Here is a 16957-nt window from a genome sequence, read left to right on the forward strand (position 1 = left end):
AACAGACGTAAAGAGGCGACGAAGCTCCCGTTTGGCGGATGCGTGATTAAAGAGTGAAAAGAACATCAAAATAATTACTTATGATAAAACTGTCTTCCTTTCCTAAGCTGCTTCCTTCAGAGACACAGCGTATCACACGAAATGCTATTTTTACGACAGAAGCGTCTTCGCACCGACGCACGCCAGCTGTTGTGGGCACAGCTCACGCTGAACACAAACTGATCTCTAAAAGCTTCATCTACTTTCTACCCATTTCCATGTTCTCTTTTTTTAATAGTATGGGAGAAAGGAACCTGTAAATTCGACATGACGCCTTTTGGATTCAATACTATGCCTAAAAAAGTCATGTAACTAAATGGCATATGATTTGTTTCTGATATATTGTATGTTTCCTGATGTGAGTCAAGTGGACAGTTTGAGCCACAATAATCCACCTACCCGTCCAGCCATCCTTCAGGCTTTTATTATGGATAGAGTTGTTCCACAATAATGTCATAAACATATAGCCCTGAGGTCAGATATTTTATAAGACCAGTTGTTGAAGGTACAAATATTTGTATGGATTATGAGTCATTTGTTGTGGACTTATTTCCCTGATTTTCAGACGGTCATGGTGTCAAGTTATATGTCAAATGAACCAAACAGAATGAAAATCGAGAACAGATGCAAGACAAGCAGGTTTTGCTAAAGTATTTTATTCATGTGCAACATATGCAGTTCCTAGGAAAATCCAAGTCCAAATATTTTTCCCCAACACTAAAAAAAGAAGCCACTTGTTTAATGATGGTATTGTGTAATTATATACATTTCTTTACAAAGTAAAATCAAAATAAAAAAATCCACAATTCTACCAGAGGAAAAACTCACATCTCTGTTCATTAAAATTCAGCACTGCTGATGACTACGATGTGACCACATTAGCCAAAGAAAGACCATCCGATAAGAGAATATTAACTTTCAACTCACAGCTGATATGAAGCAACAATTAGCAGCTGAGAGCTAATCAAAATGGCTTTTCTCCACAAATACTTACCAAAACAATCTGCAAAATAAAACTGAACTGTGTATGGGACTAATTGCTGTTTTATTTACGTTTTTAATGCTGTTAGAATTAATACAGTTTACAGCCCAGAGCCAAGGAACCGTCACAGTCCTTCTGCTGTGCTTCTGTTTTTGAGGCAATCAATCCACGGTTACCACACGAAAAAAGAGCATAATAAAATAATTAGGGAAAAGGGATTCTGACAATCAAACTGGTGCAGTTTGCAGACCGAATCTGACTGTAAACGTAAGAAGCGATTCCCCATATAAATCCATGAAGCTGACAGAACAAGGCCATGTTCCAGAAAGCTGACAGGTTTCTACAGTATAAGGCCATGTTCTATAAGGAGCAGGTTTCCGTCGTGCAGGTATTTTTATTTACACGCACAAAAAAACTGAAAGGAGGAAAGTGCTTTTATGAAACACCCTTTCAACACGCTTTCCCTGAAAGCTTAGACAGAAAACTGTCTTGTGCGTCAGGAGTTTGCTAGCAGCACGACGGCTCGGCTGTTTTTTAGTGAATCACTTTAGTTTTAGTCGACATGTAGCACGTTTATTGTACTGTTTGTTATCTGACATGTTTGTTATCCTGGTTCAGTTTGCTATATATTCCTAAACTGTTTTCTGCATCAGACCCATGGATGTGTTATGTATAAATGTGTAAATTGTACAGCCCAGGTTCAGGACTCCTACTGGGTCACCTAAGGCCCATTCGACAGTAATGATTAACCGGCTTTGTCCTTCGGCGTGGGTGGATTTTAATGTGCTGTTGGGCAGAGCTGGCATACCCTACCGGCACGTGTGTCACAGTCTGTGTCCCAGTGTGTTATGGGAAAACCCACTGCAGGCATCACAGCAAGAGAAAATATGACCCTTGGCGAGCTTGATGTGCCAGATGAGAAACGATGTTGAAGACAATCACTTCGGCCTCGAGCCATGCGGCTCCTTTCCATGTCACAAAGAAAAGCTATTATGTGCTATTTTCAACGTCTTCCAGGAAAACACACGGAACGCAAGCAGCTGAGAAAGATTCTGCTTGCCCATAGAGAACATGACCTTAAGGCTGCACAAGTGAAAACATCATATGCTTCCAATTGCAGGCATAAGGAAACTTCAAAGGATGACGTGTCGTTCCTGCTTCTTAATAAAGGAACTGCACTCATGGTTTACGGAGCCGGATATGCAGCTTCCTCACTGCCACCATGACCATCAAACCCAACTTGTCGGCTGTCCTGTGTACTTGAAGGTGGAAGAGGGAAGAACTGCTGGTTATCTGAGGCAGGAGTCCGACGTGCATGGTATCACAAGGGTTATCCGACATCATCCAGGGAAGCGACGGCCGAATCCACCCATCAGATATCGCTCCACAGGACCGCCCGTCGACTTTTGTCCACGCTCACCACGTACTCCCCGGAGACTGACCAGGATACGGCGTTGATGGAGGAGCTGTGGGAGGCGGGGCATGTCAGTCCGCTCACCACATACAAGCACATCAGTCACGAGTTTGCAAAGTACGTAGCGGACGCCCGCGACCTCGGCTTGTCATTTCAGACTAAACCGAATGATTCGAAATTCAGCGCTGTTTAATGTTAAGTGATGTGATGAGTGTGGAATGACAGCCAAGCTAGGAATGGGAAGGATGCGGCAGTCCTTCGGAAGCCCCGGCACGGTGTTCGCCCTGAATCCTAACTAACTGAATGGATGCCTGCCTGGTTGGCTGCCATCCAGAAGGATCCCTATTGAAAGCACACAAGCCAGAGAGGAAAGATGGGGGTGGGAGGCAAAGCAGGAAGCTGACAAGCGCTCAGGGGGCAGGATGCAGCCACGGGACACGCAAAGACGAGGCCGGAATGCCGAAGGGACAACGGGCTCTGAAGAACATCTGCGAGGCCTTCCTGGAAGACGCTCCTGCTGTAGCGGATGTCATGACGGGACCGTGGCCTGCGAGGGACCACTTACTTGTGCTTGTCAGGAAGACATGTCTCCAGGTTCCCAGTGTTCGCATTCCAGATGTAGACCGCCCCATCTGCCGAACCGGCCGCCAGATAGCTCCCATCTGGGCTGGAGTTGAGGGGTAGGAAGGGTAGAGGTCATGTCTACAGTCACACCAACGGTTTTCCAATGTCATGGACACCAGTGTGATACATCTTCCTCCGGGTTTATGAAAAATATGCATCTGAAAAATGAAAATGCGAGTGGACTACTATGTGAGTTCCCTGTGATGCACTGGGATCCCATTCCCCTGCTGAACAAAAACGGCTTAAAACTAGATTATGCTGGTAGCTGGTTTTAGCTGGTCTAAGATCATGTCCCAGCCCTTGCTGCTCTTGGACAGTTTAGCTGGGTGAGTCACCAGTTGGTCATGCTGGTGTGGCCCGCCTAGCAAGCTGGCCATACTGGTACGATTAACTAAATCAGCTAGAATGACCATCATAAGCTGGTAAACCATAAACCATCAAGCTAATCTGCAAAAGGACACCTTAAGTTGGTCAACTATCATGAGTTTTTTCAGCAGAGTCCTGAATGTCCAGGGCCGGTCCTGGGAGACAGTGATACTAACTAAGTAAGCTGCCATGGAAATTGGGTGGATAGATGTAAGGAACAGTTTCATTTTTTCTTCTCTGTTCCAGCTAACTGTACGTGGATGGGATAGAGAGACAGACAGGGGCATAATTAAGACCTACAAGCTAGAGGGCCAGCCTAAAATACAACAGTTTTGTGATGGGTACCAACGTGAGCTGACCAGTACTGTCAGATATGCCTTGCTGGTATGGGGAGCCCAAGTGGGGGCTCTTATTTATGGTTTATGAACTGTAGACTGCAATACAGAATGACTGCCAAACGATAGTTACCCAGGAGGTCTGTAAACCCAGGTAGAGGGCAGAATACTATGACGTATAGCAGAGAGATACGCTATTAGAGAAACTGCATGCATTGCAACCCAAAAAAAAGTAATAAACTGTAAACACGGAAGGTGAATAATTCTTTTTAAAAAGCTCTAAAAGAATCTCATAAAAGGGGAAATCAGCACCGCGGGGCTGGGGAGGCAGTGTAAGGGATTATCCTGCCGCTACGGTCTGAAAGGTCAAGTGACGAGGGTTCATGCCTGCTTACCTGAATATCGCTTTAGTGGTATCGGAGCCGCACTTAAACCCATCGGCCCTAAGAGAAGCAGAAATATTACGGGCGGAACACAAATTCTGCACTGTGCTTTACCCCATCAGAGAGAGACGCCACATTCCTCAGAGGGGGGAAGACAAACGAAAGCTTTACATGATGACAAACAGTACTGGAGAGTGAAGTAAATAACACTCAACTTAAATAAAGCACAGAAAATCTCACAGAAAAGCTTCAACACTGAGGGGAAATGTTATGTAAGCTGGTGTCTGAGCCAGGGCATTGGGGAACGTCACGGATTCCTACACTATCAGCTTCATACATTATCAGCTTCATACATTATCAGCTTCATACATTCTCCTCTGAAATTAACAGCCCACAGCACCAGCCAATTCACTGTGAGAACAGCCAGTACGGCATACGCACGTCTTCAATTACAGGTTGATTTCCGCCAGTACATTTCTTTTACTTCAAAGTAACATTCCTCTAATAACAATTTTATACTGTATTGTAATTATATTCTACTGTATTGGCTCTCTATTGATCATTTGATAACCCACGGATTGACAGCAGGCCGTGTGTGGGAGGTAGTCTCACTGCACACTGCAGACAACTTTGTTATTCACCAACGTGGCCAGGCTCAGGAGGCTACCTGAACGACCTCCTCGAGCTGCTCATCCTGATGTCCACCACCTGCAGGCTCTCATCCCTGGAGCAGCTGAGCAGCTGCCTGTGGTCAGGGCAGAGGTCCATGGAGGTAACCCTGCCCTGCAATGGGATCTCCTGGGTGCAGCTGGCCGCCCTGGGAGCAGAGCAGGTTCTGGGGTTATGTGTGTGCGTGTTGCATTAGAGGAATGGCAAAGCTTCTGCCCTTTTCAGATTTCAGAGACGCACTGAGGTGAGATGAATAAAGCGAGGCCTTAATTACCCCCATGTCACTCAAGGTCTGTGACAGGGAGGCACAAAGATCCGAAGATCCAACGGTCTAAAAATTCGACGACTCACGCTGGTGAATGAAGACGTACTTATAATTAAAACAGGCGCACATTTCTATACGCTGCGAAATACTGAGGAATCCCATTAAGACGGGAGTGCAGGGACGGCTATGTAGGCCGGCTGTTGCTAGGCAACCATGGGACGTAAGGGCTCAGACGGCCGCTGTAGGATTCATGAGAGCGGCTTCTGGCAAACGAAGGCTTTATCTTTATTAGGGTATGGTACGCGATCAGAGGACCGGCACACGCACACGGTAACCCAAACCGCAATGAGGGTGATACTCTGTCACATGGCGTGCCGGGTGCCACAACCAAACTCAGACATGTCTCTGCGTATTGTGCATGCATCTGTAAGGCCAACTCAACCCCAAAGTATCATTCTATTAAGAAAAAAAAATGCTAATATTTTAACAATCACATAGAAATACTAAACGAAGATTTTTTTTTATCAACTTAATATAAAATGCAACGCAGAAGAGTGACATTTAAGATGCATTAAATATGCTAAGGACATGTAGCATTTTGCTACATAGTGACAGTGCTTCAGTATGTTAGCCTTCCAGCTCTTCCCGGGGAGTGCTGATGTCATTATCGTGCACATAGGTGTCCCATATAGCATGAGGAGATAATGAATATGTCCATCATTAGTGATTTAAGTTTACACTCAGCGACCAGGACAGGTCGCATGGCAGCGTCTCCTCGTTAATGGTGAGGTCACATGACAACTGGGCAATTAATGACCCGGAAAGTGGGACGGCTTTTAGGCTCCTGCTAAATCAGCCGCAGAGTGCTTAACAGGGGGCCGCCGGTCACGTCAGCGACATATAAAACATTTAATTTGGCTCCAGGATCCGCATTTTGATATCTGCATTGCGGAATATTGATTTGACAAAAAAATTAGCACAACCAGAAGTATAACTAAACCTATGAATGCAAAAGCAAAAACATTTGTTACCTATAATATGGAATTAATCATCCCTCATACATGACATAGAACACATTCACGCTACTTGAATTAATTCCTTGGCAGTGGACAGCCCATCGAGTCATTATATTTGCACTATATCTTAAACAGCTGCATTTTGGTGCAAAAATCATAATTTTCCACTTATTTTTTAAACTGTTTAATTGAGGGATTATTGCATATAATTAATCTGTATTGTTTATAGATTCTTCCTTAAAATGGATCTACAGAGGGCACCCAGGGGTCCATCTTTGCATTTCACCTCTAGTCTGCTATTCTTTGTATGCTAGTGTCCTATGAAATAGCACGCTTTTCATTCTACACTTTCATCAAGGGATCAATGTCTTCACACCATTTGTCCGCTGCCGCTTCTCGTACCTGCTGTCCCAGAAGCGGATTTTCCCGTCGTAATGCCCACTGATGATGAAGTACTCTGTGCAGACCACGTCACTGCAGTAGGATATAACCTCGATGGTCTGTATGCCTTCAGAGCGACAGGGGGAAGAAAGACAAGGCAGCCACATGATGCAGGAGGGCAAAATTCAGGGTACCAGTCCTAGCTTTCCAGGGGTGGGGGGAGTGGGTTTATGAGGGAGGGGAAAACAGCCACTATTCAAATAACTAGAACCATCGATCCATCCATCTCCCAGTCATAGATTTGCCCTGGAACCTCTCTGAGGAATCACACAGCTCCTGGCAGGGGACACACCGGAGGCCAGTCCATCGCAAGCCTCGCTAATAGGATCAGGGATTCTTATATTAAAGTACACGCTGCTTCTTAATTTGACATCATTTGAATTAAAAATGCACTGTTTACATAGTGCATAATTAGTCACAAGTGCTTTTACCAGAAAATGACTAACTTCGGCCGATTTCATACCTAATTTTATCATCACAGACAAATCCGCACAGTGTTAGCTTCAAAATCTTACTGAGGGTCAAAAAGCACCTCTCAGCGGGCGGAGCGGGCGCGTGACTCACAGGCAACCCGCTGGAGGTCCCACACCTTCACGGTCCTGTCGGCGCTGCCCGTAACCACCTGCCGCAGGCTGCACTTGAACTTGGCGGCTGTGACCTTGCGCGAATGGCCCGTCAGAGTGAACTGCAAGACACGGACAACATGCTCGAAACCACGGCGCAGACACAGTGACCTGCTCCACTACACCTCTTCAGTTACAGAGACACACGCAGAAAAATAGCAACACAGACAGACAAACTGCAGCCCTTCTCTTGATATTATCCCAGAAAAATGTTTTGATTTGCCTGCAATTTCAGTTCTATAGCTCTATGACATATATGATTAGATATTTGCATGCTCTCCAAAATGATAAATCCTGTATCCTTGACTAAGATCTAGAAGAAAAAGACGCTTCAGTGATGGAAATAGGACGCTGGCTGCACACAGTGACAACAAGCAGCACTTAATTTGTTTGTTCACCAGGCAGCTGGTTACCTTGGGTGAGCAACTATCCAGCCTCCAGAAGAGGGCAGATTTGTCGTATGATGCCGCTAGAATTTTGGTCCCCTATAATAAAAAAAATGGGAATTACAACCAATGATTGCCTTTTCCTCCCTAAATAAATGTAAAGAAATTCGATTTGTTCAGCATATTTTGTATAAATGGCCATTGATTCAGAATATTTCAGTGCATGGGAAAAGTGCTACATAAAAATGTATTTAACTGAACATTACCTAATATGTAACAGTAAAAATGTTCTATTAAATCAGAATATACATCTCCAGATTACAAGCAAGATCCATACCCTAAGTATGTCTTTAAGTTGAGTTTGTAGGTAAGTTGGAAACATAATAATTGTAATAATAATAACCATTAACCTGAAGTTTTGATGTAATAGGCTTTATGGCAGTCCGTGCATATGTAGAAGTTATCCGTAAGGTGTACGTTCTTAACCTGTGGACTGCCTGTGTAAAAAAATAAATTAAAAAATACTTACAGTTGGGTCAAACTCGATACTGGTTATTCCCTCATTACTGCCATCTAGTATTCCTCGGTTCTGTAACGTTCCTGTGACCAAAAACAAATGTGTTTAAATAGTTGAAATGCCTGACATATAAAACCATTATTTAATATTGGCACCTAATACTTCACATTAAATTATATACTGTTGAATTGTTCATACAGTTACTGTTGTTATGCATCATTCGACTTTCCTTGTTAGTTAATCTACATAATACTCTCTTACTACTGATCTGTCCAAATGTAAATTTCTTTTGGTGACTGATATTAATGTACTCTACTGCCACCTGCTGGACGTCTGCATCTCACAGCTATACTGCCACCTTGCAGATACTCAGATATCATGATTATACTGCCATCTGCTGGACGATAAGGTGTCTCAGTACCTGCACTGATGTCCCAGAGTTTGATAACTCTGTCTGTGCCCCCCGTTGCCAACAAGTTAGAGCTGGAGCTGAATCGCACAGCATTAATGCCCAGTTCATGTGCATCCTAGAGACCAATAGCCAGGAATTATTTTAAAACATCACAGCTAATGGAACTAACGTAACAATTAGTTCAGACCATTTATCCAGTGATTCCACACTTGCTCCAGACAGCAGAAGAAAACGCAGCAACACATGGGGGGGGGAGAGAAATATGCAAACTTAGACACATAACTTTAAAATTTTTGTTTTCAGTACATCCTGGCTAGCCTTGGGCTTGGGCGGTATCAATTTTTTCATACCGTCATACCTTCTGGACATTTCACCCCCAGTATAAGGTATATGAGGTATGATGGTATAACAATTAAAAAAAAAAAAGTACATCACCCAGGCTACTGTAAACTCTGGAATCAGAGAGGGCCTAAGTGGGCTCATCAGTGTGGGAGCTGAGCGCTAGAAAAATGTGGAGACAAACTCCTTGTTGACGACTTAAAAGATCACCCTTCATTTATTGTCACCACTGTCACTGCCCGAGCCGCAGCACCTGCCTGATTTGTGGCTGCATGTGCACTAGGTGTCACGCATGCTGTGCGTGCCCCAGCAGGCCGATACTACAGGAACGTCACATCAGCTTGAAGTAGTTCTCTCGGCTCTTTTTCTGGTGTGTGTGTTTTTTTTTAAAAAAAAAAAAAAATAAAAAAAAATAATAATACATTCTGCACTTCTCAATGGAGTTTTCAGACAGATGGTATTCATAGCTTGGGTCCTTATTGAGCTAGCATCGGAAATTCATCGCAGAGTCTCAAAGCACTTATGTAAGTCGCTCTGGCTAAGGGCGTCTGCAAAATACTGTAAATGTAAATGTAAATGTTCTGGCGGACACGCCCCTTTTTGGGGAAAAATAAAGCGATAAAACTGACTGGCAGCTAACAGGAGATAGGGGCTTTTACCATGCCTAATGGTTGCTGTGTTGTGTCCTGCACCGTCAATAGTAAACCACACACACATTCCATTCTCTTTGCTATCAAGTAGGGAAATGGAGACCAAAAGAAATGTTACCACCTTGATGGACACCTAGAGGACCCTGATTGCAAATTTGTTTATGCCTACAGCAAACACTTCATCACTGGTAAATAATATGTCTGATCTACATATTACATAATTACACAATGCAGGTACACAATAGGCTATGAAATAATGAAGCTGCTAAACTAGATCTGAACATTAGCTGCAGTAAAGTAAACAACGTGGAGAGACTAAGAAGGCAGCTACATTTAACTCTCTAGACAGAAACAAGAAGCCGACATGAACCGGAGACTCAATGGTGTAGTTATAAACATCAGGATACAACACCTCCCGCCACTGAGTGGGATCATTAATCCATTCCGATGGATACCGTGAATTTTATCAAAATACCGACACCTGCCATTGGCCCCCAAGCACCAAACTCTCCTGATCGCTCATCTTCACTTTTACCATTTTTAACATATTTTCTTGTCTAACACCTATGATTTCTGTTAGCCACCATTCAAATCCCAAAGTTTGTTCCCCCAAAAAGGGGCGGTAACCACGCCACAGCATAGAAGTCCCCAGGCAGGTGTTAGATGAAGCAGGATTTCTCAGTTAGCTGGGTTAATTAAGCTGGAAGTCATGACTGTCCAACAGGAATGATCCTTAGCTAAACTCTTATTGGACAATCAAGACTTCTAGCTTAAGTAAACCCAGCAAACTGAGAAATACTGCTTTGTCTAACTGCTCAGTAGAACATCCCCCAGAAGATAGTTCTCACCATTTTGTTTTCATGACATTAACCTACGCATGCATGTTATTCTTTGACTTGTTTTTTCATCTTATCATCATCGCTAACACAGCATCCCCGTATCTGATTCAGAGAAAGTAGAACATTGGTGTTTTTTATATCATTACAAATAATACCTTTGGGACTTCTAAATACCGAGGTGTACCGTAGTACCACCCAAGCCAAATCACAGCAAACTAATGACACACATACAAGCAATACGTTACAAAACCATGACACACATGTTCATTTTTCATGCATGAGAAAAGTTGAAAAACTTGTTCAGGAAGGTGTGTGTGTGTGGGGGGGGGACGACAAAATATTCACACTGGGCGGAATTAAGAAGTGCGGCTTTCATTACTAAGCACACAGCCCCCTGCTAGTTGGAACCACCGAAGGAAGGCGTGGCTTACCAGCACGTGTAAGGACCTGCAAGGTACTCTTGCCGCCAAACAAACTCTCATGGGGGCACAGAAGTCCTCCTCCAGACTGCAGACTGAGTTACCGCGCCTCTTCTTACTGGGGAGAGAACATATCACAGCTTAGAATTTTACTGCGATCCCATGCAAAGTGTACAATGACGACAGAACGAAGGCCTCTGAAGGATTAAACGATGGCTGTGTGCTGTGATCCTCTAGTTATTCACTCTCCAGCTCAAACGTGTGAAAAAAAAAGTTAAATATTTCCGGAGTGACGTACTCAAAGAGTTCTTTGATAGAATCGAAAATCCGAGGTGACGAGGCTGAGGCGGACCTGAAAAGGCATCAGATATTAGTTTGCACTGGAAAAAAAACACACACACACACACACACACACCATACCAGCAGGTTTAATTACAGTTTAAAAACAAAGAAAATTATGGTGTAAATTAAATATGATAATCCCAGATTAGTCTGATAAATAGATAACAGAATTAAAGAAAAGACACACAATGTGGGACCCAGCGAACCTAGTGACGTTAAAATGCTGTGAATGTCCATTCCTACCTAAAGGGCCTTGGATGGCTTTTCTTCGGCTGCTCATCCATCTTAGCCTTAGGGGGCGGTGTTGCTGTTGGCAGGGTGTCACAAGGGTCGCTGCAAAGAAGGCACATCATGTGAGTGCAATCGGCACAAACTGTACGATGTCAGAGAGACAAACGGAACGGCCTGGAGTCCAAAGGCACGTCCGCAGATCAGGACTCTGAGCTCATCACGCGTGGCTGATCGAGCGTGACCCTGACCAGGCTTGGAAGACGCGCGGGCAGATGGAAAAACAGGTGAGACCCCGATCAGATTAACTTTTTATTGTCCTGAAGGAAATTTGTTTTGGACACATCCTGCGATTGATATTGATAAAAACAAACCGCAGATAACATGGCACATAAGACATGAACATTATACAGGCAGCCCTGGGCTGACAACCCAAACCTCCGAACCGACTGCCATAAGGCCCACCATATTAAATATTTTGGTTAAATACAATAGTTTGTAATAATGAACGCATGCATTTGGTGACGCTCATGAAATCCTCATGTGGCTTCAGCAATTCGTCAGCTCGAGATACAGTACAGTACCGTATGTAGTTATCTTTATTATTACCATATAATTATTGCTATTACATACTGTATTAATGTTCCGACTTACCTACAAATTCAAGTTAAAGACTTAGGGAACACATCTTGTTCGTAACCTGGGGACTCCCAGTACAACCACAGTAAATCCAAATACTCATAGTAAATTAATTAATGTAACACTTATATAGCCCAATACGCTCACCACCCTGCAGCTAAGGTGGTGAAGGGGCAGGAGAGAATTCACCAGTTAGATAGAGGGGATGATTGGGAGGCCGGATTTGATAGGGTCACATTGGGCAATTTTAGCCGGGACTTCGGGCTACCACCCCTACGACTTGGAAAGATGCCCAGGGACCTTTTATGAGCTCAGAGGGTCAGGACCTCAGGAACTTTTACATCTCATCCGAAGGACGGCACCAGTTTTACAGCAGTGTCCCTGTCACTGCACTGGGGCACTGGGATCCACACAGACCACTGGATGGGCTCCTCCTGTTGGCCACACCAACACCTCTTCCAGCAGCAGTACTGATTATCACAGAACCTTCCCACATTCTAGTTAGCTAGATAGATCAGACAAACAGACAGACAGACAGACAGACAGCTCTAACCATCCTCAAATGGCAAACCCCCCCCCCCCCCCCCCCCCACCAAGGCAGAGCCGAGTCCTGTTCACCTCATGGTGCCTTCATCTAATTACCAGGGTGAATTTTTCTGCTCCCCAGAGCTAAGAAGTTAAGCTAGTCTCTGTGGGCCCTCAATTACGCGTGATTTCCCCAGAGCCCCCGCTAGCTGCCCCCAGGCTGGCTAATCAGGTAACCCAGCGTCATACCCGCCACTTACACACACTCCTGCACTTTCTCTTTGGCTGCTGTCTTCTGGATTCCAGCCACTCTTGCACTGTTTGTAGGGGGAGTTTAGGTAAGCAGATGGCAGACTACATGCACATATACACACACTCACAGGCTGCATACCAAAATACATACACACACTGGCTATATATATATATACACACACTGGCTATATACATACACATACTGGCTATATACATACACACACTGGCTATATACATACACACACTGGCTATATATATATACACACACTGGCTATATACATACACACACTGGCTATATATATACACACATACTGGTTATATTTATATACACACACTAGCTATATACATACTCACACTGGCTATATACATACACACACTGGCTATATACATACACACACTGGCTACATTTATATACACACACTGGCTATATATATATATATATACACACATACACACACACTGGCTATATACATACACATGGAGGGAGCTTAATTGCCGTGGGATCACTTACCGGACTCTCTTCTCGTTCCTGCTGTTCATCCTGGCGGCGGCCAGCTGCTTCTGCCGGATCATGTCCTCCAGCAGCTCGGTGCCTCGCATTTTCTCCTCGCGGTACTTCTCGTCCATGGCGTGGTGCTGCCTCAGCAGGGCGTCGTACTCCTGCTTCAGCCGGCTGTTCCCGTCTTGCACCTCCACCACCTGGGCCTGCAGCTCGCCAAACTTGCACTCTGCAGCCTCCAGCTGCTTCTTTAGCTCACTCATCCTGCAGAGTGGAGCGAGACCGAGGACCATGAGCTGTTCCCTTCACGAGCTTCTACTGTCCACAGTTCACATATACATGTCTCAAGTATAGATCAGTGGTTCTCAACCTTTTTTGCACCGTGACCAAGTTTTTACCGTGCACCTTAGTTGTGACCCTATTTCAGGTGAATTAACGCTATGATCAAGCACGCAGTGCACTATGCAATTTACGCCAATTGATGCCTATCGCACAAATCTAATTGGATGGATGTGCCAGTGAATTTTACATTAAGCATCTGTGGTTTGGTTTCTTGGATTGCCTGAGTGTTTACCAGTTTTGTGCTATTATTTTCAGTCTCAAGATCCTTTAATATAGGTTAATTCTAGCACTTGGGCTGGGAAATCTGATTGTGGATCAGCATAGGAGCTTGGTTTGAAAATGTGTACATTCCCAGCTCTACCTCGCGACCCTTTCAGACCTTGCCGTGACCCAGATTTGGGTCCCAACCCATGGGTTGAGAATCACTGACGTAGATTAACCAATATTATGAGCTGCTGCATTGAAGTGTAATGAAAAGTGAAACTGAAAAGTATTCCTGTTATATGACACCTCATTCACTCTAACAGTCTTCCTCCAACCTATTTCAGCCATATTGGCAGATATTAGTGCAGACAGGGTCTTCTGCAGAGACGTCAAACCTTTCTTTGAAATGAAAGATGAAGAAGCTCACTTGGTGTACTGCTCATCCAGGATGGAGGCTTTGATTGTGATCTCCTGCTGGAGTTCCACAACCTTGTAGGCCAACTAGAGAAATGAAACAGAGACTGGATGGTTCTGCTCCATGTCGTGCCATGAAGTCACTTTTCATAAAGCAAACGTGAAGTTACTGTCAGGTTAGATGAAAACATAAGTATCAAACCAAAGTCAATCACTGTGACGTGTGCACAGTTTGGCCGTGCACTGGGGCAAATCTACATGATATTCCAAAGCGGGACTACGGATTAAAAGACATCTGTTAACTTTACAGCTATTCCGAGATTCAGATACATAACCGATAACTGCTGCCTGGACTACCAGTCAGAGGAAATGACATCACAGGAAGCCAATAAACATGACCCTTGGAGGAATCTTTAAGTAATAAATCAGGACTACAACTCTACAGTAAGGGGGATGTCTGTAGCCATTGGCTGAGATTTGTAATGATAATTTTGCTAGTCTCTCAAAATCACATGTAGCGTACAGGAAACTGAGTAGAATGGAGAAAAATACAAGATGGTGTCACAATTTTATTAATGATTAAATTTTAACGTACCTCCCCACTTGTTTTTTTCAGGTCCTTTACTTTATCCTCATGTTCAGAAACTATCGACTCTTTTGAGGTATACGAAGGCACCCTGTAATATCCATACGTAGCAGTTACTTGGGAAAAAAATGAAGATCTTGATTTCTCATAACTGATAACTGTTGAGTGACAGCATAATTCTGAGTGCCAAATCTTCTCATCAGTGAGCAGACAAAAACCATTCAATTTTTTCTAGGTACTGCAACAATTTCCTGGATGCGTTGACAAGAAAATGCCGACATGATATATACTTCCTCAAACTTCAGTTAAATGTGTTAAGCTGTCTGTCTCCTAACACCCACGACCCCTGTGTTTTACACTCAATAAAGTAGACTGTTGATAAAAATACACCGGTATAAAATGAAGCTAACTGTCACGCATTCCTGTGCCTGATTTACCTTGCTGCAGACCCCAACATGCCTTGTGCGATCAAGATCCTTTGATTGGACCTCTCTAGCAGTCTGACATCTGAAAATAAAGGGGAACACAAATCGCACAGGGCTGAACAAAGCACGCAAAGGCAGACTACAAGTGACTACGGTTCGATAGAAGGGGGGTTTTTTCCCGTGCCGCTTGGTTCAGATCCAAAAGCACTTGTTTGCGATGAGATACATCAGTGTGCGATCTGTTGAAATACACAGTGGGGCACTTTGTACGCCATCTCCAGTGACGGTGCCATGGCATCTCCGTCGCTTATTTTTAATAAGGTGTCAGAGATGTCAATAACAAACGCAGGTGCATAAGAAAACAGATGCCCACATTTATGTATGCAAGCGAGCGAGCTGCTGGATTTAATCTGCAGGAGTCAATACTGGGATTTTTGCAGCCATACATGCAGTATAAGGGTGACCAAAAAGCCCAAAGTGACACATGTCCTGCATTTGTAAGATCCGACATTTAAAGACGATCCTCCAGTTGCCTTGTCATTCTCGTGCCATTTTTCGGTTTCTATAAAAAAAAATGCTGATCCGTCTGAAACTACTGAACAAAGCAACAAGTCATTTCCCTGAATAGCATATCTTAACGGTAGGATAAATTATGGAACCTACATGACCGTATGACCTCCTGAAACATGATCTTCTGAGTCCTGTCCCGAAGTTTTAGTTGATGGATGATGTGATGTTTCCACGGATCGGCCATGGTCCTCGCCCCCGTGTCCGGGGCCCCGTTCTGCGGTGCCCCGTATCCTGACTACAGCCTCCGCTACTCCGGCTCCGTGCAGCCGCCTTTCATGCCCGTCGCTGCCAGCGCACACCCAGACGCATCTAGGAACCCCAGCAGCGGCGGCAGCTTGCCTGACTAACCACCAAGACTTGTTTTTTTTTTCCTTTTTTGTTTTTCTCGGACTAGAGAGAAGCGTCATCGGCTGCATTAAAAACACACGCCGGGACACGCCCGTCCTGTCGCCTACGCACGCCATGTTAGTTGCACTTTTTGTAGTTTATGTAGTAAATGCAGCTGTCGAGTTGTGTGCAGTGCTGCAAAAGTGCTGTGAGCGTGACATTTTGGGTTTTAGAAAAAAAATAAATACGCTGCTGCTTCTCTTTGTATGTTAAATAACTCTGTATTTGGCGGATCACCGGTTAACCCTTCATTTGTGTCATGTGCCACGTCGTTAACTCGGTTGGGCACTCGCGTTACTGAAATCCACAATCCACAGGTAAGGTGGAAAGACATTTTTAGCGTGAAAGGCTTGGCACGAATATACCTCTCCCAGGGGACATGTCAGAGCTATTTATTAGATTCTTCAGATTTCGTTTAACATGAGAAGCTGGCCATGCAGTAGGTTGGAAGTCATGCCTGCAATGCATACGAGTATGAATATAATCCGGTTTGCTTTTTGACATACTTTCACGTGAGGCAGGAATCCACAAACTTAAAACCGGAAGATCGCGTGGTATGTGTGCTGGTTCCTACTTGAGCCAATTTCAGGTAACACTCACATTTAGCATTCAGGGAACAGTAGCTTGGCTTTCGTTTGCAGAAGCTTCACGAACCTCACTTAAGAGCACACTTAGACAAACTGAATCCCTGCAAACTGCTCCAAAATAAATATTTAAAATCAGAGGAGAATCGGTGAGATGAGGGCAGCTGTTTGCCTAAACTGTACTTCTTTTGTGCGGTAGTGATATGCATGAGTGCAACACTATAAACAATTTTTATATATA

General features: G+C 44.1%; 1 protein-coding gene across 2 annotated transcripts; it reads right to left on the reverse strand.

Moving 5' to 3' along the window:
• Positions 1-679: 679 nt before the first annotated feature.
• Positions 680-16678, reverse strand: LOC125712127 (protein Atg16l2-like). Of its 2 annotated transcripts, XM_048981805.1 has the most exons (18): positions 15839-16676; positions 15188-15257; positions 14760-14841; positions 14178-14251; positions 13217-13468; positions 12714-12770; positions 11305-11394; positions 11018-11071; positions 10732-10837; positions 8482-8587; positions 8073-8143; positions 7571-7642; positions 7099-7219; positions 6496-6601; positions 4811-4960; positions 4156-4203; positions 3001-3102; positions 680-2487 (listed from the first exon to the last, which is right to left on the reverse strand). In XM_048981805.1, the coding sequence occupies exons 1-18, from the start codon at positions 15927-15929 to the stop codon at positions 2394-2396; spliced, it is 1746 nt and encodes a 581-aa protein (XP_048837762.1). In that variant the 5' UTR covers positions 15930-16676; the 3' UTR covers positions 680-2393. The 2 variants fall into 2 exon arrangements, with proteins under 2 accessions (XP_048837762.1, XP_048837764.1); XM_048981807.1 differs by lacking the exon at positions 11018-11071 and having other exon boundaries at positions 15839-16678.
• Positions 16679-16957: the final 279 nt, after the last annotated feature.

The sequence above is a fragment of the Brienomyrus brachyistius genome, chromosome 17, assembly GCF_023856365.1.
Source record: "Brienomyrus brachyistius isolate T26 chromosome 17, BBRACH_0.4, whole genome shotgun sequence".
Taxonomy (NCBI): domain Eukaryota; kingdom Metazoa; phylum Chordata; class Actinopteri; order Osteoglossiformes; family Mormyridae; genus Brienomyrus; species Brienomyrus brachyistius.

Bases quoted from the DNA above. Each gene is read 5' to 3' on its own strand.
- LOC125712127 (XM_048981805.1), bottom strand. From the start codon at position 15,929: ATGGCCGATCCGTGGAAACATCACATCATCCATCAACTAAAACTTCGG. The intron at 11,395-12,713 runs GTAAGTGGCGGG...CCTTCTTTGCAG, and splicing joins GAGAAAGTGCAGGAGTGTGT to CGACCCTTGTGACACCCTGC. The intron at 11,072-11,304 runs GTAGGAATGGAC...ATGCCTTTTCAG, and splicing joins AGCCATCCAAGGCCCTTTAG to GTCCGCCTCAGCCTCGTCAC.